Source organism: Anguilla rostrata, chromosome 17 (assembly GCF_018555375.3).
Source record: "Anguilla rostrata isolate EN2019 chromosome 17, ASM1855537v3, whole genome shotgun sequence".
In the NCBI taxonomy this organism is placed as follows: Eukaryota; Metazoa; Chordata; class Actinopteri; order Anguilliformes; family Anguillidae; genus Anguilla; species Anguilla rostrata.
Genome location: NC_057949.1, coordinates 30,807,541 through 30,834,546, shown reverse-complemented (window position 1 = coordinate 30,834,546; position 27,006 = coordinate 30,807,541). Strand labels below are relative to the sequence as shown.

At 50.7% G+C, this 27,006-nt stretch overlaps 1 protein-coding gene across 7 annotated transcripts in view; it reads right to left on the bottom strand.

The window, feature by feature from the left end:
* Nucleotides 1–9,173: 9,173 nt before the first annotated feature.
* Nucleotides 9,174–27,006, bottom strand: part of rapgefl1 (Rap guanine nucleotide exchange factor (GEF)-like 1) — a 73,044-nt gene continuing 55,211 nt past the window's right edge. For all 7 annotated transcript variants that reach the window (XM_064316358.1, XM_064316359.1, XM_064316357.1 and 4 more), the window contains 11 exons: nt 24,261–24,373; nt 22,597–22,764; nt 21,104–21,201; nt 20,553–20,675; nt 19,923–20,101; nt 18,583–18,673; nt 17,906–17,956; nt 17,713–17,800; nt 15,174–15,238; nt 14,306–14,360; nt 9,174–10,354 (listed from right to left, as the gene is read on the bottom strand). In XM_064316358.1, the coding sequence (XP_064172428.1) occupies nt 10,230–10,354; nt 14,306–14,360; nt 15,174–15,238; nt 17,713–17,800; nt 17,906–17,956; nt 18,583–18,673; nt 19,923–20,101; nt 20,553–20,675; nt 21,104–21,201; nt 22,597–22,764; nt 24,261–24,373 (1,156 nt within the window). In that variant the 3' untranslated portion in view covers nt 9,174–10,229. The remainder of the gene's footprint in view (nt 10,355–14,305; nt 14,361–15,173; nt 15,239–17,712; nt 17,801–17,905; nt 17,957–18,582; nt 18,674–19,922; nt 20,102–20,552; nt 20,676–21,103; nt 21,202–22,596; nt 22,765–24,260; nt 24,374–27,006) is intronic.

The window sequence follows — 27,006 nt, the reverse complement described above, 5'->3', positions numbered from 1 at the left end:
AAAATAACAAAGTGACAAGCCAGAAGGACATGCCCGACGACTACAATTACCTGAGGGAAACACAGCAAACCAATAACACTCAGTTGACTCAACCTACCGCCGCACCACGCAAACGCGGAGAACTTTAATATCAAAACTGTGCTCAAGCGAGATACAAACTAGAGAGAATACATACCGGATCAGCAGATCCCGGACGAGCCCCCAGTTATGTTACGATAAAATATAAAATATTTTTAATTAAAGAACGCTACAAAAGAAAATAAATGCGCAGTGTAGTCAGACTGCAGGTTGTCCTCGGAATGGAGAGAGAGAGAGCATCAGCCAGAGGGCCCCTTAAGTAGGACCCCTTCCAGGTGACACCAATTTCCTATTAGGAAGACGATCAAAACAAATGTTGCAACACCACAAGCAGCCACTAGGGCACAAGGTCAGGGAACCATAACAAGTTAATAGAAAAAACATCCTCATCCGCTTGCCCTCCAACTACATAAACTGTAGTATGGAGATTGAACGGGTGAGTATAATGCCCAGTCAGGCATTGAGAATGACCAGCGCAATCTTGCGGCTCAATATTGGGTAGCATTGCTTTGGAATACATCTTATGTAATTTCGGTGAGGCAAGATAGCCTATATTGTTTGTAGTACTGTAACTTGGCGTCATTTTGATATCAATACTTTTAATCGCAGGCCTGGATTTTGGCAGTCTGAATGAATGAGTTAAAGACGGGGTATGTCTTGTATGTGTGAGTAACTTGGCATTTTTGTACATTGAAAACGTGTTTTTTATTAAATAAACGAATTATTTCACCACAGGTGTATTATAAACATAATTTCTATCCCATTTTTCAAAAGGTATTTTGAATTTTTACATGAAAACACTTTATTGATCATAAAATTCTTAAAACACATTGTAATTCATTTATTTCAGCACAAATGCATTATAAACACGATTTCCAATCCATCGCTACCAAAAAGGTATTTTGGAATAGCTGCCACTTTTGAAACATTTTGTGCCATTTTCCATGAAAACACATTATTGACCATAACATTTTTGAAACACATTATAATTCATGTATTTCACCACAGGTTTATTATGAACATAATTTGTTTTCCATCGGTACCAAAAAAAAGAGGTATTTCGGAATAGCTGCCACTTTTGACCCATTTTGGACATAATCAACCAATCAATCAATCATTCTTTATTTATAGAGCACATTTCATACAAATTTGCAACACAATGTGCTGAACACAAAAATGAAAATGAAGACCTTAAAAATCAGGTGTTACATAAAAGTTCATAAAAGATAATTGAATTGAATGAATTGATTAATTGAATTGAACTGAATGCCCCCTCACTTCTCTTGGCCCCAACCTTTTGAACAGTCAGAAGACCAGTACCAGAGGATCTATATAGCCTTATGTATGTTTATGTATTTTTACATTTTCCATGAAAACACATTATATATCATAAAACACATAATTAATTTATTTCATCACAGGTTTAAAGATTTAAAATTGGTATCCTGCCGATCACTTCAGGGTCTGAAGTAAGTAATTGTAAGGATTTAGTATTACTGACATGGACTAAGTGATTAAGAAAATTAAGAAGTTTATTGAGGTATGTTTTGCAATGAGGAAAGCTAAGTTTATCTGACTCCAGTCTGTGTGACTACGGGTTTGCGTATACTTGTACTGACTGAGCTGTGCTGAAATAGTGGGTGGCAAGACTTGTACCCTGGAGAGAAAGACTATCGAGTGCTGCCAGGCATTCATCTAATTGTTCTCTGACACTAAGACCTTCTATCCCTACTCATCCAGAAATCTCGCAAATAATGTCTCCCCATGAATAGTGACTTTAACCTGTAAAATGTGTTTGTCCGGGCACCGAAACTAACATCTATCACAGGGAGCCCTAACTAAGGTTACTCCACCTGATTAGTGAAACTATCTAAATATCCCGGACTATGACCCAATTACAATTTTTGTGAAATAATACTAGGATCCATCTGGACACTGAAACTAACATCTGTCCTGGAGCAGCTGCACTTCCGGTCAGTGAAACTGTCACTATGCCCAGTGAGTAACCCGTATTACAGTGTTACCCCTAAACCGTATATAAGGCCAAAACACTGACTAGTCCTCCCAGAAATGCACACCCGGGTCAGCGTATATGCAAACCACATATGTTAAATGCACTGAAAAGAGAAAACAATTCATAATGAATATGGCCAGTGACATTAACCAAGGATAGGCAGTTTCAATGATGCTGAATGGTAAATATTGCATAAACAAAACAAGACAAATAAAGACAGCAATTCTATAAGAAAAGACATACAAAGACAAATAAAAGGAACACAAAGAGATGAATGATGCATGCACAAATGATAAAATACTCATATGAGAACACTATGGTACCAGGAGAACTGACAGATTCACCTTCGATGGTGGTACCAGGAGAATTGTTAGGCAGATTCTCCAGGAATGTTTCTTCGGACTTCCCTTAAATGCAATCCTGAGCAAGCCTTCCACTTTACACACTTCCCTTTGTATGCCCAAATATGGTTTGGACAGGAACACCCTCCACACCACCAAGAGACCCCCCACCCCCCCACTACTCTCCTCCAGGGACACACGAGAAACATTAAAAATTTAGTGAAAGTTATAAGATACTTCGTATGATGGAATGTGACCTTATGTTTTTATCCGTCTCTCAGATACTTTCCTATGGAGGCCCAAGGTGGTGGTCTTTCTATAATCCAAACACTTATGTAGGCAATACATACCCGGGATAAATCTCCCTATACCAACTTATAACAGCTCAGTGTGGCTGTCTGTATAACATATAGTATCCCCTGCATTACAAATGATATTATTCAGAGTCCACCACATTTATCACATTATTCCCAGTAATTTACGTGCACTTACATACACTTTCAACAGGCCATAATGTGGGTAATGGTCAACCAGGTTCCTGTCTGACCCAACGGTGCCTGTGGATGCTTTTGCGACATGAAAACAGACAGCATCCTGGTAATCCTTGTTCCTGCTGGCCACACGGCAGGGAAAAAAGGTCACGAGACTGTCCCAAGGCAACCTCCACATTGCGGGGTAATTGTCTTTTCAGCTGTGTTTACAGCCTTCTGATCTTTACGACCCTAATCCTGGAATTTTGGCAAGGAAAGCCAAAATTTTACCTTACGCCGTGAACTCGTCTTAACCCTCAGACTTATCATTTTCCAAACCCTAACCCTAGTTTGAGCCCTTAACCGTAATTAACACATTAAGCACTGAGGCAGCACAGCTGGGTTATGAGCACCTGGGACACACACTGAGGCAGCACAGCTGGGTTATGAGCACCTGGGACACACACTGAGGCAGCACAGCTGGGTTATGAGCACCTGAGGCACACACATGAGTGCAGGCACAGTTGGGTTATGAGCACCTGGGACACACACTGAGGCAGCACAGCTGGGTTATGAGCACCTGGGACACACACTGAGGCAGCACAGTTGGGTTATGAGCACCTGGGACACACACTGAGGCAGCACAGCTGGGTTATGAGCACCTGGGACACACACTGAGGCAGACACAGTTGGGTTATGAGCACCTGGGACACACACTGAGGCAGCACAGTTGGGTTATGAGCACCTGGGACACACACTGAGGCAGCACAGTTGGGTTATGAGCACCTGGGACACACACTGAGGCAGCACAGCTGGGTTATGAGCACCTGGGACACACACTGAGGCAGCACAGTGGGTTATGAGCACCTGGGACACACACTGAGGCAGCACAGTTGGGTTATGAGCACCTGGGACACACACTGAGGCAGCACAGTTGGGTTATGAGCACCTGGGACACACACTGAGGCAGCACAGCTGGGTTATGAGCACCTGGGACACACACTGAGGCAGCACAGCTGGGTTATGAGCACCTGGGACACACACTGAGGCAGCACAGCTGGGTTATGAGCACCTGGGACACACACTGAGGCAGCACAGTTGGGTTATGAGCACCTGGGACACACACTGAGGCAGCACAGCTGGGTTATGAGCACCTGGGACACACACTGAGGCAGCACAGTTGGGTTATGAGCACCTGGGACACACACTGAGGCAGCACAGTTGGGTTATGAGCACCTGGGACACACACTGAGGCAGCACAGTGGGTTATGAGCACCTGGGACACACACTGAGGCAGCACAGCTGGGTTATGAGCACCTGGGACACACACTGAGGCAGCACAGCTGGGTTATGAGCACCTGGGACACACACTGAGGCAGCACAGCTGGGTTATGAGCACCTGGGACACACACTGAGGCAGAGCACAGTTGGGTTATGAGCACCTGGGACACACACTGAGGCAGCACAGCTGGGTTATGAGCACCTGGGACACACACTGAGGCAGCACAGCTGGGTTATGAGCACCTGGGACACACACTGAGGCAGCACAGTTGGGTTATGAGCACCTGGGACACACACTGAGGCAGCACAGCGTTGGCTACCCGGCGGTTGGTTATGAGCACCTGGGACACACACTGAGGCAGCACAGTTGGGTTATGAACTGCATGAGCACCTGGGACACACACTGAGGCAGCACATGTTTATGTTGCACTTGGTACTATATCAGGAAATACCTTGTTTTACAACTTTAAACATGGAAGTGGGTAGAGCACTAAGAATGAGGCAGACAGTTGGGTAGAGACCGGGAAAATGTAGGGTAACTGGTGAGAGAGGTGAGAGACACAGGGGAAAAGAAGGCAGAATTATTATAGGCATTTGTATTTGACAGGTGTGATAGTTGTGTGTTGTGAGGAGACAGAAGGTGAAAAAAAAAGGGAAACCAGGGGAAAGAGAAGAGAAGAGTGGGAGAGATGAGAAACTGTCAGTATGAGTGATAGTGTGTGTGTGTGAGAGAGTGAAAGACACAGGGGAAAGAGAAGGGGGAGATACAGAGATTGGTATGAGAGAGTGGTATTGTGTGTGTGTGAGAGAGTCTAAGTGGCAGCTCTGCTCATTGGCTGACATCACAGTGCCAATCGCAGTTAGCATCAGAGTCATCGTGGACCAGCACTGATCATAGGACCCACTAAGGCAACCAATAGCAGCAGAGTTCCATCATCATCAGTCAATAAGGAGAGGATCTCCTTATTTTCTGTCCAAAACCCTCGAACGAGCAGTTCTTAAACAATTAACCTCTTTTCTCCATCAGAACAACTTGCTAGACCCTCACCAGTCTGGCTTCCGATCCGGGCACTCAACAGAGACTGCACTACTAGCTGTGATGGAGGCACTTGCCACTGCAAGAGCCTCACGCCTCTCCTCTGTCCTGATCCTTCTTGACCTGTCTGCAGCTTTTGACACGGTCAACCATAAAATACTCCTCTCCACCTTGGCTGGGATGGGAATTACCGGGACTGCCCTGTCTTGGTTCTCTTCCTATCTTGCAGATAGGACCTACCAGGTCACCTGGAAGGGGTCTGCCTCTGCCTCTCATCCACTTGTTACGGGAGTGCCGCAGGGATCTGTACTGGGTCCTCTGCTGTTCTCCTTATACACCAGATCTCTTGGTTCAGTCATTAATTCACATGGTTTTTCCTATCATTGTTATGCAGATGACACACAACTCTTCTTTTCTTTCCCCCCCCTCGGCCACACAGATCAATGATAAGATCTCTTCCTGCCTGGCTGACATCTCCACTTGGATGGCCAGCCACCATCTGAAGCTCAACCTCAACAAAACTGAGCTGCTCTTCTTCCCGTACAAGACCTCCTTGCTTCGTGAACTCTCAATCACGGTTGATGGCACCACAGTGACTGCCTCTCACTCTGCAAAGAGCCTGGGGGTGGTCCTGGATGACCAGCTGGACCTCAAGGAGCACATCAAGGCAACATCACGGTCCTGCAGATTCCTCCTATACAACATCAGGAGGATTCGACCATACCTGACGACGCACTCCACCCAGCTGCTCGTCCAGGCTACGGTGACCTCTCGCCTTGATTACTGCAACTCTCTCCTTGCAAACCTGCCAGCTTGTGCCATACAGCCACTACCCGACTCATCTACAACCTCCCCAAATTCTCCCACGTCACTCCTCTGCTGCGATCACTTCACTGGCTACCGGTCGCTGCCAGGATCCGATTCAAAGCCCTGACCCTTGCCTACACTGCCGCCAACAGGACAGCCCCCATCTACTTGCAGGACATGACTCAATTCTATGTGCCTGCTCGACCACTCCGCTCTGCGGCAGCAGGGCGTCTTGCAACCCCTCCCACCCGCCCAAAGGGATCACAGAGCTTCTCCACCCTAGCTCCCCAGTGGTGGAACGAACTCCCCGTCCCTCTCCGAACCTCCCCCTCACTATCCATCTTCCGCCGTGGCCTGAAGACTCATCTCTTCAGACTATACCTAGAATAACCACCACCACGCTGTGTATATATATATTAAAACAAAAACAAAAAAACCCTTTTTCCTGTCACTTGTTACATGTTGCCCCATCCCTGCACTTCTTGGTAAATTGTATTTGTCCTAATACTCTAGCTTATTCTTCTGCCTAGTTTGGCTTTGCAGATGTTAGACCAGGATAGTGTTCTTTGTTCTCGGCTAGAAATAGCTTTACAAAATAAGTAATTGTACCTTACTGAACCCGTGTTCAGCAGTTGTCTACGATCATGAAAATGCACTTTTTGTACGTCGCTTTGGATAAAAGCGTCTGCTAAATGAATGAATGTAATGTAATGGATCTGAACAGTGTCTGCCAATCACAGTATAAACCACTACTCCCAGTGCTAAACCCATAACACCGTCCTCGCTATTCTCCACGTAGTCTCATCTCTACATAGCTTCTGCTTTTGGCATATTCACTCTCCTGTTATGTTCCCTGCCACTGCTTATCTGGGTAGTACAGGTGGAGGTAATAACCTAATTACCCAATTGCCTCCACCTGCCTGTGGCCTAATATAAGCCTTTAGTATGAGGCTGTTAGGGTCTTCTTTGGGACTGTTATGTTGAGATTTTGTGTATGTGGTTTGTGGTTTTTGTGGGGATATTTATGTTTTGTGGGCTTTGTGTGTTTTTGTTTGTTTTGTCTGAAATAACTTGACATTCTTTCAGGCCAAATTTAATAGATTTAATATACTGTAAACCCATATTGCACAAGGGAAAGACCTTGAAATATGATTTGTCACAGATGCTTTGGCTGTCACTGGAATTTAGCACAGCCACTGGGGCTTTGTGACAGGACACCCCTCCCCACCCTAGGGGCGACATAGCTCAGGAGGGCAGAGTGGTTGTCCGGTAGTTGGAGGGTTGCCGGTTCGATCCCCCGCCCAGGGCGGGTCGAAGTGTGCCTGAGCAAGACACCCAACCCCTAACCCCTAACCGCTTGAGTTGATTGGTACCTTACACGGCAGCCTTTCACCATTTGGCGTGTGAATGTGTGTGAATGGGTGAATAAGAGGCATCAATTGTAAAGCGCTTTGGATAAAAGCGCTATATAAATGCAGTCCATTTACCATCCCTCATACACTTACTGAGCTTCGCTAAGAGGCCTTACCTTTCACAAGGTTTTCAGAGACTCCAGGCCCAGTCTAAGAGAACTCTTCTTCCTGCTGGTTTATGTAAAAGATCCCCTGCCAATGAGGGAAGAACTGCTCACCTGAGCACTGGTAGGTCACCTGGAGTCCACTCCTGCAGGCTGCGGATCTGAGGGGGTGCAGAAGGGTGCTGGTGCCATACCTCTGCGCAACTTGTAAAAAGTTGTCTGGTTTCGAGATGTGCAAGACTGTATAGCATATACAGGCACTGCTCTGGATAAGGGCTCCATTCATAAATATTTCAGTTTGCATTTAGGGACCGAACTCTTCAAATGCAAACTGAAATATTTCAGTATGAAGTTCATAATGAAATTAAGACATAATTATTTTCTCAAAATTCCCTATTTTCCCAAGATTGGGGTATTTTAGGAAAAGAATCATGTCCGGAGTTCATTACTGAACACCTCCAAAATACCGGGGATTTAATCTTCAAATATAATTATTTTGGAGGTATTTTGGCTAATCTAATTCAAAAGTGCCAGAAAGAGTTTTGTAAGCAAAGATTTTATAAGAGTACATGTCAATTTTTTAAATGGTGGATATCTTGTTTTGCAACGAAACCCAACACATGAACTGCACATGCTGGAGACAGAAATGCCATTAGTCAAACATCTAAAGCCAGACACATTCATATTCCAACCACATGGTCAGAAGTTACATTAAGTGCGCGCATCTTTGGTCTCAGTACTGTACACATTTTGCACCAGTCATTTGTTGAGCACACAAGGCCATATAAGCATATGGTATCAACACACATATACACCAATACCACACATGTACACACAGTCCACACACGCACGCCACACACTGCCACACACACACCCACACTCATGCACACACACACACACTACACACACACATGCACACACACACTAGTCACACTTACACACATGTACACACAGTACACAACCACCCACACATGCACACACCACTCACACTACACACACAGACACACACACTAACACACACACATGCACACACTGACACTCACACTTACACACAGACACACACATGCGCGCACACACACACACACACACACACACACACATGCGTACACACGAACACACGCACACACGCATGCACACACTCACACTTACACACAGACCCACACACGCGTACACACACTAACACACACATGCACACACTGACACACACACACATGCGTACACACACAGTCACACTTACACACACTGACAAACACATGCGTACACACAAACACACTCACACTTGCACACAATGATACACACACTCACTCACACTTACACACACAGACACACACTTGCGCACACACACACACACTCACACTTACACACACACATGCGTACACACAAACACACACACACATGCGCACACACACACACACACACGCGCACACACACACTTACACACACAGACACACTCACACGGGCACACACACACACAGTCACACTTACACACAAACACACTCACACACACACACAGACACACACACATGCGCACACACACACACACTGACACACACACTCACACTTGCACACACTGACACACACGTGTACACACACCCCGCTCTGTTGGACAGCAGTGGACAGCAGTCTCCAGGCTGATCAGAAGCTTTATTTAGGGCGTAGTGTCAGAGGGTGGGATCAGAAGGATTTTACCACACAGAACAAGCTGCATCGGCGTCCATCCTCAGGCTGGCTTTTATCCGAGTTTCCACAGAGCGCACTGTAAACACTGACTTCTTTACAAAAAAATACAGCAGCGGGACTTTCCCGAAGCGAAAGAAACACGCTGTACAGCTCCACAGGACCGTTAAACCGCCGTTACCAAATTTACAAAACAAAGGATGAAGCCTCTTCGGCCACGTATGACCATCTTTCATCTCATACTTAAAATAGGACCTTTCTATTTTACTATTTACAGATATGTACACAAATATTATACAGGCAACGCGGGGCAGCCCTCCGTGGGGTCCTGACCCAGGAAGAATTAAGTGCACGTCACACTCAAGTAGGTGATGTCCGTTTCCAAGGGCACTCTTTCATGGCTGCTGCGTAGCTGTCCGTGGTGAGTGCCTGAGTAGGGTGTGGGAGTGCTGGGGTGCGGGGGGGCGGGGGGCGAGGGGTAGAAGGGGACAGGAAGCGGGGCCTGGGGGGGAGGGGGGTAGATTGTCTCATCTGAAGCAGCGCTGCCCCCAGAGGCAGAAAGTGTACACAAGCTCACAGAGAAAGTGGTTTCTGTACATCTGTACAAAAAAGCGGTCATGGTCAGCCTGGTCGAGTCGAGCTGGCTTCAGTTTGTTTCGGTGGTGGCAGTGCAACAACGTTGGGCGTAGCCCCGTCATGAGCCTGGGAGGGGCGAATGCTGACGGGAAGAGGAATCGAGCTGGTGGGGGTTATAGCAGGTAGGCTCTCTGCACCTCATTCACATACAACCACGAAGAAAACAATTACAGTTAACTGGCTCACACACTCCTGTACGATCTACCACTGTGAGGGGTGGCAGTTCAGAAGCCTCCAGGCCTGGGGAGGGGCAGAGTTAGTGGTCAGTGGGCAGCAGGGGGTTTCAGATAGTGTCTGTGATAGCGCGCGGGTTACGGGGTGTTGAGGGTGTTGCGGGCGGGGGGGGGGGAGAGTAGGTTTTTGAGGCTCACTCTCACACGTCTTTGGGCTCCAGCTTGCAGGACATGTTGAAGAGCAGGTTCTGATTGTCGATGACCTGCAGCTGCCGCACATAGGCCCGTGTCTGGAGGTGCGAGGGGGACGGCTCCATATCCAGGGCTGCGGGAACAGAGGGAAGATTCATAAACACCCACGCTACGCAACGCTACCATTACCCATCATAACAGGTTCGCTAACATTCTGAAAATGTGGGTTTGTATTGTATTGGGTTTGTTTTCGTACCGTTTAATAAATATATACTTTGTATTCTTGCAAAAGAACGTTGTGGTGTTTTGAATGTGTTGGGCGGTTAGTGGGCCGTAACCGTAGCCCCATGAAAAGATCTCACATTGAGACTCACCACCCTGGCTGCCCCAATCCCTGCACAATTACACCCCAGGTTGCCCCAATCCCTGCACAATTACACCCCAGGCTGCCCCAATCCCTGCACAATTACACCCCAGGCTGCCCCAATCCCTGCACAATTACACCCAGGCTGCCCCAATCCCTGCACAATTACATCCCAGGCTGCCCCAATCCCTGCACAATTACATCCCAGGCTGCCCCAATCCCTGCACAATTACATCCCAGGCTGCCCCAATCCCTGCACAATTACAGCACAGGCTGCCCCAATCCCTGCACAATTACACCCCAGGCTGCCCCAATCCCTGCACAATTACACCCCAGGCTGCCCAATCCCTGCACATTACAGCACAGGCTGCCCCAATCCCTGCACAATTACAGCACAGGCTGCCCCAATCCCTGCACAATTACAGCACAGGCTGCCCCAATCCCTGCACAATTACACCCCAGGCTGCCCCAATCCCTGCACAATTACACCCCAGGCTGCCCCAATCCCTGCACAATTACACCCCAGGCTGCCCCAATCCCTGCACAATTACAGCACAGGCTGCCCCAATCCCTGCACAATTACAGCACAGGCTGCCCCAATCCCTGCACAATTACAGCACAGGCTGCCCTAATCCCTGCACAATTACACCCCAGGCTGCCCTAATCCCTGCACAATTACACCCCAGGCTGCCCCAATCCCTGTCAGTCAGGGCCCCTGGAATCGCCCAAACTCCCCCCACCCCCCATACAACAACATTGCCTGGAAGATGCAGTACGATGAAAGTCATTTTAATGAATAAATCAGTTCCTAAGGGTAAAGGTGTGCTCAAGGGTGTAAACAACTGCATCATCAGCCCAGGTCCAGACCACAGCTCTTCTAAAAACAGTTCCATAACACACCATCTCAGCCACAATGGATGACCAACTCATGTAATGACAACCTCTGACCACAAGGGGAGGCAGCCTCTCCATGTTTGAAGTGAGATATGCAGGAAAGGTGCAATATAGACTCGCATCTTCAGCACCAGCAGGAACGCAGTGCTCAAATTATTCTGCAGTCAGTGAATGAAGGCAGAACTGGTTTGATTCGGTTTTAACCAATGGCACAACATTTTAAGATATTAATAGCTACGCAGATTTCTCCATCTTAGACGCATTTCAATGTGTCACTGCTCCTCCTCTTACAGTAAATTATATTTTAGATCAGTGTGCTTAACAGCTCTTGTGGCTTGATACTTAGCACAGGATGTATGACAGTGCTTGGTAGATAAAAAAGAATATCGGCATATAAATGTATAGTTAGTGAAATCAGAACGAAAGATTTCTCTATAATTATGGCTCTTATTTCAGTATACAACTAATTCCACCATTTTACATTACATTACAGGCATTTGGCAGACGCTCTTATCCAGAGCAACGTACAACAAAGTGAACTAAGATTTTATATCTTAGTTCAATGCAAAAACTGATTATTGTGTGTAACTGGTATTCATTTCAGGACTATATTTTGGGGCTATAGAATCACCACTGGAGCTTAGCAGTGAGCAAAGTTAGCTTTTTCATTTGGTGCCTTTCCATAAAAGTTAAAATCAATTTATGAATTCAGGTCTTCAGGCCATGGAAGAGCGATGTCAAACCAGCCATCTTTCTGCTGGACAGAGGACGTGTTTTTTTTTAGTAATCCTCCTGATTGAAATGAATGAGTCTAATCCACTCAGGATAATTGGAAATGCTTCAGTAATTAAAATGAAAGACCCTGGGTGATTCACTGAGACCTTGCATGGCACTTTGTGGTCCATTAGGGGAATTCTGCGGCCAGGCCCAAACGTTACTGAGGTCACCTGTGCTGAACACAGTAAGCGTTAATGATATTAACATGCAATCTCTCAAAGGACCTCAGCACAGCAGTATGCTTTTCTGAGAAAACTGCATACGTCCCTCTTAGAAAGAAATGTTTAAAAAACCCTGAATGCAAATGCAGGAAACAGAGTGAAGACTCTCACAGTGTGGGTGTAGAAGGCATTTAGAAGGTGTATTTAATCAGGTGTGTGTGTGTGAGTACTATTGGTGTAGAAGCCCTTTACAAGGTATATTTAATCAGGTGTGTGTGTGTGTGTGCGTGTGTGAGTACTATTGGTGTAGAAGCCCTTTACAAGGTATATTTAATCAGGTGTGTGTGTGTGTGCGTGTGTGTGAGTACTATTGGTGTAGAAGCCCTTTACAAGGTATATTTAATCAGGTGTGTGTGTGTGTGCGTTTGTGTGTGTATAGTATCAGTGTGGAAGGCAAGATGTGGTACATGTACTCAGGTGTGTGTGTTATGTCCTGGACACACAACAAGACTGTCTGTGTGTGTTTAAATCTGCTAATTCAGTGGCACCTGTGGGGAGGCACCTGAGCGCTTAAAAGCCCCATCTCCACCTCTCACTGGCCCTCCCTCTCTCTCAGCCAGCAAACACTGCAGGAGCAGCATCTCCCTCATCCACCACATTTTCCCTTTATTTCTTTGTTTTATTCTTAATAAATTCAACCTTTTGTTTACACCTAACCCTGGTTGCCTGTGTCCAATGATGTTGCTTCCCTCTGAGGCGGGGTCGTAACATATTGGGGGCTCATCCCATGTGTGTGCGTACGGGTGTGCATGTGTGTCTGTGTGTGCGTGTGTGTGTGTGTGTATAGTATCAGTGTGTGTTGCGTCCCTGCGCCTCAGGTGGGGGCGCTGGCCGTTTGGACACACGTGTGTCTTAAAGTTAATTGCGAGCACCTGTGGCGGTGCCCTTTTAAGAAGCCTGGAGTCGGCTTCTCATGAGATGGGAGCTTTTTCTCCTCACCTCTCGACCACGGCCGGGTCTTGATTTTATCTGGTGTTTTGCAGCTATTTTAGTGTTCCTTATATGTATTTAAATAAAGTTATTGGTTAGTTTAGGGAAACCTTGGTGTCGGCATCGCTTATGTTTGCGGGGGCTCGAGAGCAACCGTAACATAAAGCGATGCCGACACCAAAATCAAGACCCGGCCGTGGTCGAGAGGTGAGGAGAAAAAGCTCCCATCTCATGAGAAGCCGACTCCAGGCTTCTTAAAAGGGCACCGCCACAGGTGCTCACAATTAACTTTAAGACACACGCGTGTCCAAACGGCCAGCGCCCCCACCTGAGGCGGAGGGACGCAACAGTGTGGAAGGCATGATGTGGTACATGTACTCAGGTGTGTGTATGTTTGAGTGTTTGTGCGCATCTATGTGTGTGTGTTTGTGTGCACGTGCGTGTATGAGTGCACAAGCGCCAGTGCATCTGTGTGTGCATGTGTGTGTGTATGTGCACTCTTGTGTGCGTATGGGTGTGTGTGTGTGAGTGTGTGTGCACTCTTGTGTGCGTGCGTGTGCGTGTGTGTGTGTGTGCGTGAGCGTGTGCGTGTGCGTGTGTGTGTGTGTGTGTGTGAGCGTGTGCGTGTGTGTGTGTGTGAGAAACAGAGAGAGACAAAGAGTTTGTGCATGTGTCTGTGTGTGCATCACTGCACATCTATGCGTGTGTGTTTGTGTGCACGTGCGTGTATGAGTGCATATGAGTGTGTCTGTGTGCACAAGTGTCAGTGCATCTGTGTGGGTGTGAGCGTGTGGACGTGCGTATCATCAACTGCAACTGTGTAATTTGTAAGCTGGATGCATGTGATAAATTAATCGTGTGAAGGACATGGAGTGACATGGCAATGAGTTTATCTCACCGAACTGAGCGCTCCGGCACCTCCGGATGCTCCTCACCATCTCCGCCACTTTGTGCTGTAAGAACAGGGGGGGTTGCATGCTTTATACAGAACATTACAGCATTTTCACTTTCATTCTGCAGGGGGGGCTTTTCCCTTACAGCAGTGATGTATCCGCCTCAGACGCACACAGCACGACGCACAACACGCAACGCTCACCAACACACCACACGCACACGGCACCGCACGCACCACCACACACGACACGCACAGCAGCACACGACACACACACACACACGCACACGCACGCACACACACCAGCACGCACCACACAGCAGCACCGCACGCACCACAGCACGCACGCCACACGCACAGCACGCACGCACGCACGCACCACCAGCACCACACACACACACACACGCACACGCCACGCACACACACACACAGGCACGCACACACACGCACAGGCACGCACGCACACGCACACACACACACACACACGCACACGATCACACGCACGCACACACACGCACGCACGCACACACACACACGCACATGTACACTAGACACAGACACCGCACGCACTCACACCACACACAGCACCACACACCCGACGCACCACAGGCACGCACGCACACACACGCACACCACACACACACACGCCACCACGCATCACACACGCACGCACCACCACGCACGCACGCACACACACCACACCACGCACAGTGATACACATCCACACACACACGCACCACACGCACACATGACGAACGACTCAGCACACCACGCACACACACACGCTCACACACACATGCACAGTGATGTACCCGTCACACACTCTGGCCGTCCGTCTGAAACAGCCGAGGCATACAGCCTCTCTGCCACTCACCATCTTCTCAAAATTCACCATCTCCCCGTGGAACGTCTTACAGCTTTCATGGAGGAAGGTCAGATCTGAGGGTGTGTGAGAGAGGGAGGAAGAGACTTTGACTTTTAATGCACCTTTATTAGCACATTATTCAATTAAATTTGATAATTAGCACATTATTAGCACATCATTCAATAAATAACATGCTACATGAGGTTAAAATGAGAAAACAAATCTAAAAGACAAAACCAAAACCTCCTGTTCCACTGTACATAACACTCCTCCTAACACCAAAGTGTCAATAAATATTCCTATTTTGGAAACCATTTTATAGTACGCAAACTCAATTCTTAGTCAAGCTGCCACTAAGGGAGGAAGAGAGGGAGAGAGAGAGGGCATGTGAGAGTGGGAGGAAAAGAGAGAGGGGGGAGAGAGAGAGAGGGGGGGCATGGGAGATAGGGAGGAAGAGAGAGAGAGGGGCATGGGAGAGAGGGAGGAAGAGAGAGACGGGGGGCATGTGAGAGTGGGAAGAAGAGAGAGAAAGAGAGGGGCATGGGAGAGAGAGAAAGAGAGAGCGAGAGAGAGAGGGTGTGTGAGAGAGAGAGGAAGACAGGGAGAGAGAGAGTGGGCATGTGAGAGTGGGAGGAAGAGAGAGAGAGGGGGCATGGGAGAGAGGGAGGAAGACAGAGAGAAAGAGAGGGCATGTGAGAGGGAGAGAGAAAGAGAAAGGGCGTGTGAGAGAGAGAGAGAGAGGGCGTGTGAGAGAAAGAGAGAGAGAGAAAGAGAGAGGGTGTGTGAGAGAGAGAAAGAGAGAGGGCGTGTGAGAGAACGAGAGAGAGGGTGTGTGAGAGAAAGAGTGTGAGAGAAAGAAAGAGAGAGGGCGTGTGAGAGAAAGAGAGAGAGAGAAAGAGAGAGGGCGTGTGAGAGAAAGAGAGAGAGACAGAGAGAGAGAGAGAGATGTAAACATGCGGAAAGAACAGTTATGTAACATCGTTTTCAGTGCTTGCAGGAGAGCCAGCGTCGTGTCCCAGCAGCCCAAGTGCGGACGGGCGAGGGGGAGAGAGTGGTGACCTGTGACCTTTGAGAGTCGGCCAGGCAGTGTGCGCCTGACCAGAGAGAAGGGAGGAAGGCCGGAGAGGAACGTGGCTCCCTGTTGTCCGCAACGCCACAAATGTTGCTGACGCCTGGAACGCTTCGACCGATCTGCGGCCACCCGTCCCCCGGGGGGGGGATCTCCCCTACTAGGTTTATGGCTACGCAGGCTGTACGCTGCAGCGCTAGGTTTACGGCTACGCAGGCTGTACGCTGCAGCGCTAGGTTTACGGCTACGCAGGCTGTACGCTGCAGCGCTAGGTTTACGGCTACGCAGGCTGTACGCTCGCTAGGTACGCGCAGGCGTGGTGACGCACTGGCGTTTCGCGGCGCGAGGCGTTGCCGCGCTGCGCGCTAGGTTTACGGCTACGCAGGCTGTACGCTGCAGCGCTAGGTTTACGGCTACGCAGGCTGTACGCTGCAGCGCTAGGTTTACGGCTACGCAGGCTGTACGCGCAGTGCAGGACGCTAGCAGGCTGTTGAGGCGGTCTACGCAGGCTGTACGCTGAAGCACTAGGTTTACGACTACGCAGGCTGTACGCTGCAGCGCTAGGTTTACGGCTACGCAGGCTGTACGCTGCAGCGCTAGGTTTATGGCTACACAGTCTTTTGCAGCTCCCTGCCTTGACAACGCGGGTTTGAGGGTGGCGTTTTGACGCTAAGTGGCGGTGATGGGATGGTGCGGACGCCCGTAAATGCAGCAGCTGGGAAGGCGGCGGTAAGCCTGGGGCTCATAGCGATGCAGAGGCATGCACAGACATCAGGTGTCACTGCTGCCTGGAGCAGTTCGGCACAGGGGCACGGGGGGGGGGGGGGGGGGGCGATGTGGTGTGGGCGATTAGGGAGGCTGTTAATTGTTGGAAGAGTGGGGGGGGCACGTCTGCAGACACTTCCTGGGCAAATTTTCACTGGGGGGGGGGGAGTTTATGGGCGCACATCTGGAGCACACCTGGGAGAGTAAGAGGGAGGGGGGGTGTGGGTTGCCACCTCCATTTTACTCAAATGCTGCACTGGGATTTACAGGCTATCGTTGAAGCCTTGGAGTTGATCTGCACAAAATGCCCATGTAATCCATACATGATCAGTGTGTGTGTGTGTACGTGTGCCCATGTGTGTGTGTGGTGTGTGTGTGTGCATGTGTGTGTGAGTATGTGTCTGTGTGTGTGGTGTGTGTGTGTGTGTGTGTGTGTGGGTGCGTGCGTGTGTGTGTGTGGTGTGTGTGTGCGTGTGGATTTGTGTGTGTGTGTGGTGTGTGAGTGTGTGTGTGAGTGTGGTGTGTGTGTGTGTGTGTGGTGTGTAAGCTTGTGTGTGTGTGTGTGGTATGTGAGTGTGTGTGTGAGTGCGTGTGTGTGTGTGGTGTGTAAGCGTGTGTGTGTGTGTGTGTGTGGTATGTCAGTGTGTGGTGTGTGTGTGTGTGTGGCGTGTGGTGTGTGTGTGTGTGTGTGTGTGTGTGTGTGTGTCTCCTCACCTTTCAGCAGCAGGGGGGTGAAGGGGATCAGAGGGGGCCTCAGGCTGCCCACCAGGTCCCTGTAGGCCTTGTGGTTCCTGGAGGGATCCTGCAGGGCGGACACAGACACACAGTCACCATCCCGGGCTCCTCACCACTAGCTCTAACCCCCCCCATCCTACCCTAACCCCCCACAGGATGCATAAATACTCACCGCAATGCTCTCAAACTGCTGAAACTGCTTTTTAAACCTCCCAGGCAAACCCTGCATAAAAATTTTTATAAAATTATATAAAATTTATAAAAAGGTCCCCACAAGTCACTGCCTTGTCACACACACATTAACGGCCTCTGATTTACTGGTGAAACTCAAGTTAAGAACTGTGCTCAAGGGTACAATGACAATGCCCCAAAGAGGATTTGAACCCAGTTCCATTACCAGTATGCTACACACACACACACGCACGTAACCACACACACACACCACACATGTACACACACACACAGCAGCACGCTATACACACTCTCACACGCCTACTTTTCTGTGCTCTATTGATCTTGCGTGGTGTAATTGAGCCTGCCAGTATGATCAGAAGGCGGGGTTTGTGAGAGTATTTACTTAGTTCCAATACACCAGACTAGATCAGTAAAGCATAGAAAAGTATTTGAATCCAAAACAAATACATATTTAACCCAGGTCTGGTACACACACATGCAGACACACACATAGCATGCATGCACACACTCCAGTGCTCTACACTGCTGGCCCTCAGGAACGCGAGGCGCTAACTCTCTGCAGGATGCGAGGAGCGCTCTGGAATGCGACCCGTGTGCCAGTCTGCCAGCCCATTGGCTTGGAGCACTGGGGGGTCAGATGTCCGAATCGCGTACCTCCCAAGTGAGTCGGAGCCGGCTGACCGCCGGGTTGTCCAGACCAAGCACCACCGCCAGGAAGGACAGCAGGTCCTGCTGCTGCTTACACCTGGAAAACACACACACACACACACACACACACACAGACACACACGCACGCACACACACACACACACATATACAAACACACATACACAAACACACACAGACACACACACACAGACACACACACATACATACACACACACACACACACACACACACACACACACACACACACACACACAGACACAGACACACACACACCCACACACACACGCACACACACACATATACAAACACACATACAAACAGACACAGAGTCACCAAAACACGGTGTAAAAATGCTGTGTAATGTACACTTAAGATGTGAAATGTCTTGCTCTAGACAGCAGCACTCAGCAGATGAAACTCTTGCACTAGACAAAACATTGACACCATGTCCTTGTAAAACAGTCCTTCTTGCACCAGCTCACAGAAGGTCCGCTTTCCAAGACTAAACACATTTTGTCACTGTTATAACAAGGCTGAAAACAATTTCCACCAATTATTTTAATCAACTAGTACACACAACTGGGACTTAGATGCAGGTTGGCTATCATCATTTTGGAGCCCCATGAGAAGATTTCACATCGGGCCCCACCACCCCAGGCCACCCCATCCCTGCACAATCACAGCATGATTTTTTGAGGGCCCCTGGAAACATCCCAACCTCCCCCCCTTCATAGCGCCCCTGCCCCTGCCCCACCCGTCCCGTCACATCCCGTCCCGTCTCGCTCCCCTCCACCCCGTCCTGCCCCACCCATCCTACCCCGCCCCTCCCTGCCGGCCCCAACCCACCCTGTCCCACTCCACCCCACCCTGTCCAGCCCGGTCCTGCCCCATCCTGCCCCGCCCACCCCGTCCCGTCCCCCTCCGCCCCGTCCTGCCCATCCCGTCCTGCTCCACCCTGCCCCGCCCACCCCGTCCTGCTCCACCCTGTCCAGCCCCGTCCTGCCCTGCCCGCCCGTCCCGTCCCGCTCCACCCTGTCCAGCCCCGCCCGCCCCGCCCCACCCTGTCCAGCCCCGCCCGCCCCGCTCCACCCTGTCCAGCCCGCCCGCCCCGCTCCACCCTGTCCAGCCCGCCCATCCCGCTCCACCCCGCCCACCCGTCCCGCTCCGCCCTGTCCAGCCCCGCCCGCCCCATCCACCCTGTCCAGCCCGCCCGTCCCGCTCCACCCTGTCCCGCTCCACCCCGCCCGCCCCGTCCCGCTCCGCCCTGTCCTGCCCACCCCGCCCAGCTCCACCCTGTCCAGCCCCGCCCACCCCGCTCCACTCACAATGCGGCGATCTTGATGAACTTCCGCAGCAGCTGCACCCTCTTGGGCAGGGACTGGCACTGCAGGATCTCCGTGGCGACCCAGTGCTGCACCTCACTGCAGCGCTGCAGTACCAGCTCCAGGTTGAGGGGGCGCCAGCGAGCCTGTTCGCCATGGAACACGTAGCACACAAACTCCAGCTGTCCAAACAAGCATGGAGACCCTCCATCAACAGCAGCTCAAACTGACAAACATTTCATAGCATGAAACGCACAAAGAAATGTGCATGTGCAAACAGGAGTCACATTAAGGCACTGAGGATTTAACCGCTAACCCCTACCCCTAACCCTAACCTTAAACATGCCGACCAAACATGAATCCATCCGGGTAGAAGCATCTGTGCTTACAGGATAAGATCCACCGCCTCAAATAATTTAGTGACAGCGAAATGATATGAATATGAATATTAATGATATTAAAAAGCCCCACAACAACCTAATTAGGCCGGTCCCTCGAACCAAGCTCAATCCAATCCACCTCAGCTACAACCCTGAGAGACAGCATCCACTCAATACTGCAGTTAGCCGTGCAAACCCCACCCCCCCAAGCCAATCGATGAGCAGACCGCCCCCGTTCAAGCCCTAAACTGACCTCGTGGACACAGCTGAAGAGCTCCCAGTCGAACGTCACCAGCTGATTGGCCACCTCCTCCGCGCTCATGTCGTGAAGCTTGCTGTCGCCGGGAGACCAGTGGATTTCCTCAGGCAAGGGCAACTGAGATCGGAGAACACAGGAGTGGGGGGGTTAGAACCTGGCCTACGTCCTTTCTGGAATAATCTTTAGCACCTGATGACTGCGAGAGAGAAGTACCACCCACTCCCCATGATAAGCAGCTCTTTATTTTACGACCACTTTACTACAAACTAAAACCCACTAATATTTATAATATATAAGCAATACAAGTAATGATAATAAGCCTACGTTTTGTTGACACAGCACTGTTTAGAGTGAGTAAAGTATGATATGTTCTGAAATAAGACTGCTAGACCGTGGCAGTCATCCAATCTGGCAGGTTGGCTTGAGGAGAAGTTGCAAGTGCTGAGGTGTGTGGTCTTGCACTCATCCTTGCTCATCCCTGCATGCACACCCCGCCCCCCCATCCCCCCCATCCCCCCGTGCCCCCATAGCCCCACCTCCCTCACCAGGGTCTCCAGTTCCGCCGGCTCGCAAGCGAACAGGTGGGTGTTCACCCCCAGGGTGGTGAAGACAGCCTCATCGCTGGGGCGGAATACAGCCTTTTCTAGAGACAGAAGAAAACGCACACACGCAAGCACATACACACTGCATCAGCAACTGTGCTAATGGCACAGAGCCCTCTGCTCACTGTGTGAACAGCAGTCCTCTACTCACTGTGTGAATGGCACAGAGCCCTCTGCTTGCTGTGTGAACGGCACAGAGCCCTCTGCTCGCTGTGTGAAGGGCACAGAGCCCTCTGCTCACTGTGTGAACAGCACAGAGCCCTCTGCTCACTGTGTGAACAGTACAGAGCCCTCTGCTCACTGTGCTAATGGCACAGAGCCCTTGCTCGCTGTGCTAGCGGCACAGAACCCTCGGCTCGCTAAGTGAACAGCACAGAGCCCTCTACTCACTGTGCTAATGGCACAGAGCCCTGTGCTCGCTGTGCTAGTGGCACAGAGCCCTCTGCTTGCTGTGTGAACAGCACAGAGCCCTCTGCTCACTGTGTGAAGGGCACAGAGCCCTTTGCTCGCTGAGTGAATGGCACAGAGCCCTCTGCTCACTGTGTGAACGGCACAGAGCCCACTGCTCACTGTGTGAACGGCACAGAGCCCTTGCTCACTGTGTGAACGGCACAGAGCCCTCTGCTCACTGTGTGAACGGCACAGAGCCCTTGCTCTCTGTGTGAACGGCACAGAGCCCTCTGCTCTCTGTGTGAACGGCACAGAGCCCTCTGCTCACTGTGTGAACGGCACAGAGCCCTCTGCTCTCTGTGTGAACGGCACAGAGCCCTCTGCTCTCTGTGTGAACAGTACAGAGCCCTCTGCTCACTGTGTGAAGGGCACAGAGCCCTCTGCTAGCAGTGTGAATGGCACAGAGCCCTCTGCTTGCTGTGTGAACGGCACAGAGCCCTCTGCTCGCAGCCCGATGCCCGTGTGCATGCGTGCATGCATGCTTGTGTGTGTGTGTGCATGTGCTTGTGCGTGCTGGCGTGTGTGCATGCTTGTGCGTGCTGGCGTGTGCATGTGCGTGTGCGTGCGTGCATTTGTGTGTGCATGCTGCCGTGTGTGTGCGTGCGTGTGTGTGCGTGCGTGCGTGCGTGCGTGCGTGCGTGTGCATGTGCATGCTGGTGTGTGTGTGCGTGCGTGCGTGCATGTGTGTGTGCATGCTGGCGTGTGTGTGTGTGCGTGTGTGTGTGCATGCATGTGTGTGTGCATGCTGGCGTGTGTGCGCGTGCGTGCATGTGTGTGTGCGTGTGCATGTGTGTGTGCATGCTGGCGTGTGTGTGTGTGCGTGTGTGTGTGCATGCATGTGTGTGTGCATGCTGGCGTGTGTGCGCGTGCTCGTGTGTGTGTGTGCGGGCGTGCGCGTGCGTGTGTGCATGCTGGTGTGTGTGTGTGCATGCGTGTTCGTGCGTGCATGTGTGTGTGCGTGTGCATGTGTGTGCGCGCGCTCTCACCTCCTGCAGACGTAACGGCCACCAGCAGCAGGTTCCCGGGGGGGCGGGGCTGCTCCTCGCTGTACTGCAGTTTCTCTCGAACCTGCGCCAGGATCTCGCCCACACGGCACGACAGCCGGCTGCGGATGGTCACATAGGAGTGGTCCGGGGTGTACACCCTGCAGAAGACTGCACGGGGGAGGGGGGTTCACTACACGCATGCTGATGGACCAGGCTCCACATCCAAATCCCTGCACCCCCCCCTCCCCCATACCCAGCCACACCCTCTCAGCCACAGCCACACCCTGCTACAGCCACACCCTCCCAGTCACACCCTCTCATCCACAGCCACACCCTCCCAGCTACAGCCACAGCCACACCTAGACACACCCTCTCATCCACAGCCACACCCTCTCAGCCACACCCTCTCAGCTACAGCCACACCCAGCCACACCCTCCAATCCACAGTCACACCCTCTCAGCTACAGCCACACCCAGCCACACCCTCCCATCCACAGCCACACCCTCCCATCCACAGCCACACCCTCTCAGCCACAGCCACACCCTCCAATCAGCACACCCAGCCACACCCCTCCCACATCCACACCCTCTCACACGCACACCTCCACCACAGCACACCTCTCATCACTAGCCACAGCCACAGCCTCTCATCCACAGCCACAGCCACACCCTCTCAGCCACACCCTCCCAGCTACACCCTCCCATCCACAGCCACACCCTCTCATCCACAGCCACACCCTCTCATCCACAGCCACAGCCACAGCCTCTCATCCACAGCCACAGCCACACCCTCTCAGCCACACCCTCCCAGCTACACCCTCCAATCCACAGTCACACCCTCTCAGCTACAGCCACACCCTCCCATCCACAGCCACACCCTCTCAGCCACACCCTCCCATCCAAAGCCACACCCAGCCACACCCTCCCATCCACAGCCACACCCTCCAAGTCATTGCACTGGGTACCCACCTGAATCCCCGTCCCTCTCTCACACTCACTCACAGCAACATAAACCACAGCACTACCTGTGCGATTCTGAGCAACTAGCTGATGACTGTTTCTTCTTTTTTTAAATGGTTTTTAAAGACCATTTAGAGGTTAGATTTTTCAACCTCCTTTCTAAAAAAATTCTTAAGAAATCCATTCATAGCACTGATTAGGTTTAAGTCCCTTTGAAAAAACAGCATTAGCAGAGGTCTTGGAGTGTCCAATCTTATCTGAAAAGGGCGGGTGTGGGTGCAGGTTTTTGTTTTAGCCCAGCACTACAACACCTTATTCAAATTAATGCATAAAACAGGGCCTATCTATGGAGACCTAGATAAGGGAGCATCAGCGCAGTCCTATTGGGATTAGATTGGACAGCCCAGTTTAGCCCGTATGCCAGCAGGGACCCACACAGCTGGCTACAAGCAAGCTCCGCCCTCTGAGGACAAACAGGCTTAGCCCCGCCCACTCCCCGCCTGTCACTCACTCTCCTCAGGTTTAGCCCCGCCCATAACTAACCCTCGTCAGGCTTAGCCGCGCCCACTGTCCACCCATCACTCACTCTTGTAAGGTTTAGCCCCACCCACCCCCCGCCCGTCACTCACTCTCCTCAGGTTTAGCCCCGCCCATCACTAAACCTCGTCAGGCTTAGCCGCGCCCACTGCCCACCCGTCACTCACTCTCGTCAGAGCCGCGGAAGGCCTCGCGTGGCTGCAGGCAGGCGTCGATGCGGCGGAAGTGGCGGAACAGCGGGCGCACCTGCTTCCGCTTGGCGTCCTTGTCCTCCTCCGTTCTGCAGGGGGCAGAAGAGAAATTAGGGTTGCCAGATTTAGCACATCAGGCAGAGCTGGAAGCATAATCGCGAACAAAACCGGGAGTTGTCCAAGAGAGGGACAGGGGGTTTGGGGGTCCCCCTTGGACCCGAAGTAACAATGCTGAATCAGAGTCACTGACACGCAAACTCATCACAAACGAACTCTAACCAAACATTGCGGTCGAAAACCAGATGTTTGGCAACCCCAGTCACAGGGTCTCGAGGACCGCAGGTCTGAACTGGCTGCACCCATTTCCACAGCACACTGAAAGATCCCTCACATTCTCTGGACATGCTTTGGTTTGCGAAGTATACAAATTACAACATTTACAAAACACAGCAACTGATATTTTATCACTATGTTCATAAAATAGTGGAAAAGGAATTTTAAGTGTAATTAAATAAAGGATTGAGGTGGGAGGTGCCTAACTGACTGAAAGACTCATGGGCAGTGCTTAAATTACTTCAGCACAAATTTAGCCTGGATTTAGTCTTCCAGTGCACCAGGTGTGGCTTGAAGTAAGACCTAAATGAGCTTCCCCATGCATTAATACCTGCACGTGCGCAAGAGAATACTGGCATACCCCGTCACAGAAAGTACCCCTAACCCTAACTCCTCACAGTAATTAACACATGAAAGGGCCTGCCAGCACATAAGAGGAGACACGTGCGGTGTGCAATGCCAGACTAACCCTAAAAACAAAACAATGCACCCAGACAGAGAGAATGGCTGGTTCTAACCTCAAATCACTATTATTTTCTTAAGATTACACTGAATCACTCCCTGTGCTTAGTACAGTACCGGCATTAATATTACAGGAATGCTATATTTGACTGCACACCCCACCTGACTCGTCCTGCTGAAGAATAGATTGACACTCTATCAAATACAAATGTCAGCCATTCTGGACACTGCTATACATGAAAGTATTCCATCAAGCAAGTCAATATTTGTTTGTTTTGCATTGTTTGATAGTGTTGTACAGAAGTTGAAAGCAGGGCTCTGTGCTCTCCTGTTGCTAAGGAAGAGTTGCTAGGGCACAGTTCCAGGCTCCGTGTGATGCTGCTGCAGGTCTGTGGGTGGCGACTGGGCTGTGCAGTGTGGGGGGGCCCACCGCCATGGGGGAGAGAAGCTGGGGTGGCGACGTGGGCGGCAAGTGCGCATTCTGTAGAACGCAGCCATGGCAACAAAGTGACAGACAGACGGGTTGACAATGGAGCAAATCAATGTGGCCAAAAATATATTTGTGTGAGTTCTTTTTTTTTTGGGGGGGGGGGGGGGCGGCAGTTTATGCAAAACAGCAACAAAAAAAAAAAAGAAGCAATTTGAGCAAAATGATTATAAGGATCTACAAAATGGCGCACGCAGACATAGGTTATAAGGATCTGCAAAGTGGCGCACGCAGACATAGGTTATAAGGATCTGCAAAGTGGCGCACGCAGACATAGGTTATAAGGATCTGCAAAGTGGCGCACACAGACATAGGACCCGTTTTCAGTTTGGTGATGTTGCCCAACCGTCTCTGCACCGTAGAGGGAGGGGCTAAATCAGGGATCGGACATGCCCTCCTCATGGCCGTAAGCAAACAAAGATCTTACTGCTTGTCTGTGCCACCATATGTGTAAATATTTGGAAATACGAGGGATTCCACGTTTACCCAGTTTAACAGGAAAACGTCAGGCAGGGTTTTGCCAAAATCAAGGGGAGCACGTGTTAGAGAGTCGAAAACGCAGGCCATTCCGTACCCTTCCACGAAACACGCTGCGTGGGGGGGGGGCAGACTGGGACATGCACACAGCTCGGACAGAAGCAGGCACGCTGCGGGGGGGAGGGCAGACTGGGACATGCACACAGCTCGGACAGAAGCAGGCACGCTGCGGGGGGGGGGGGGGGGGCAGACTGGGACATGCACACAGCTGGACAGAAGCAGGCACGCTGCGGGGGGGGGGGGGGGCAGACTGGGACATGCACACAGCTCGGACAGAAGCAGGCACGCTGCGGGGGGGGGGGGGGCAGACTGGGACATGCACACAGCTGGACAGAAGCAGGCACGCTGCGGGGGGGGGGGGGGTCAGACTGGGAATGAGCTCGAAACAGCAGCTGCGGGGGCAGATGGACATGCCACAGCTGACAGAAGCAGGCACGCTGCGGGGGGGGGGGGGGCAGACTGGCATGCACACACTCAGACAGAACAGCACGCTGCGGGGGTAGACTGGGACATGCACACAGCTCGGACAGAAGCGTGGTTCGCTCACGTTTTTAATATCAATACAGAAGACAGGCTCTGCAGATGGCCAGCTGAGCAGACCATCTCATTTACCTGCTGATTCTTTTGTGCACGCTATAAAAGATTAATGAGGCATATTTTCAATTAAAACTAAAGAGAGGAACTTTCAGTCCAAACAAGAATTGCTCCTGTCAGAAAGTAAACAAGAACAGCTCAATATTGTGAAAAGCATTTAGTACCCTTCACAGGCACTGAGTTTGTCAGAAAAAAGAAAAAAGGAACCCCGACAGCACTGCAAAACTTAACTGTGAGTAAACTATAAAGAAAGAATACTGCAATGGGATGCCCAGTCACACGCTCATACACATTTCAGACACATGCACA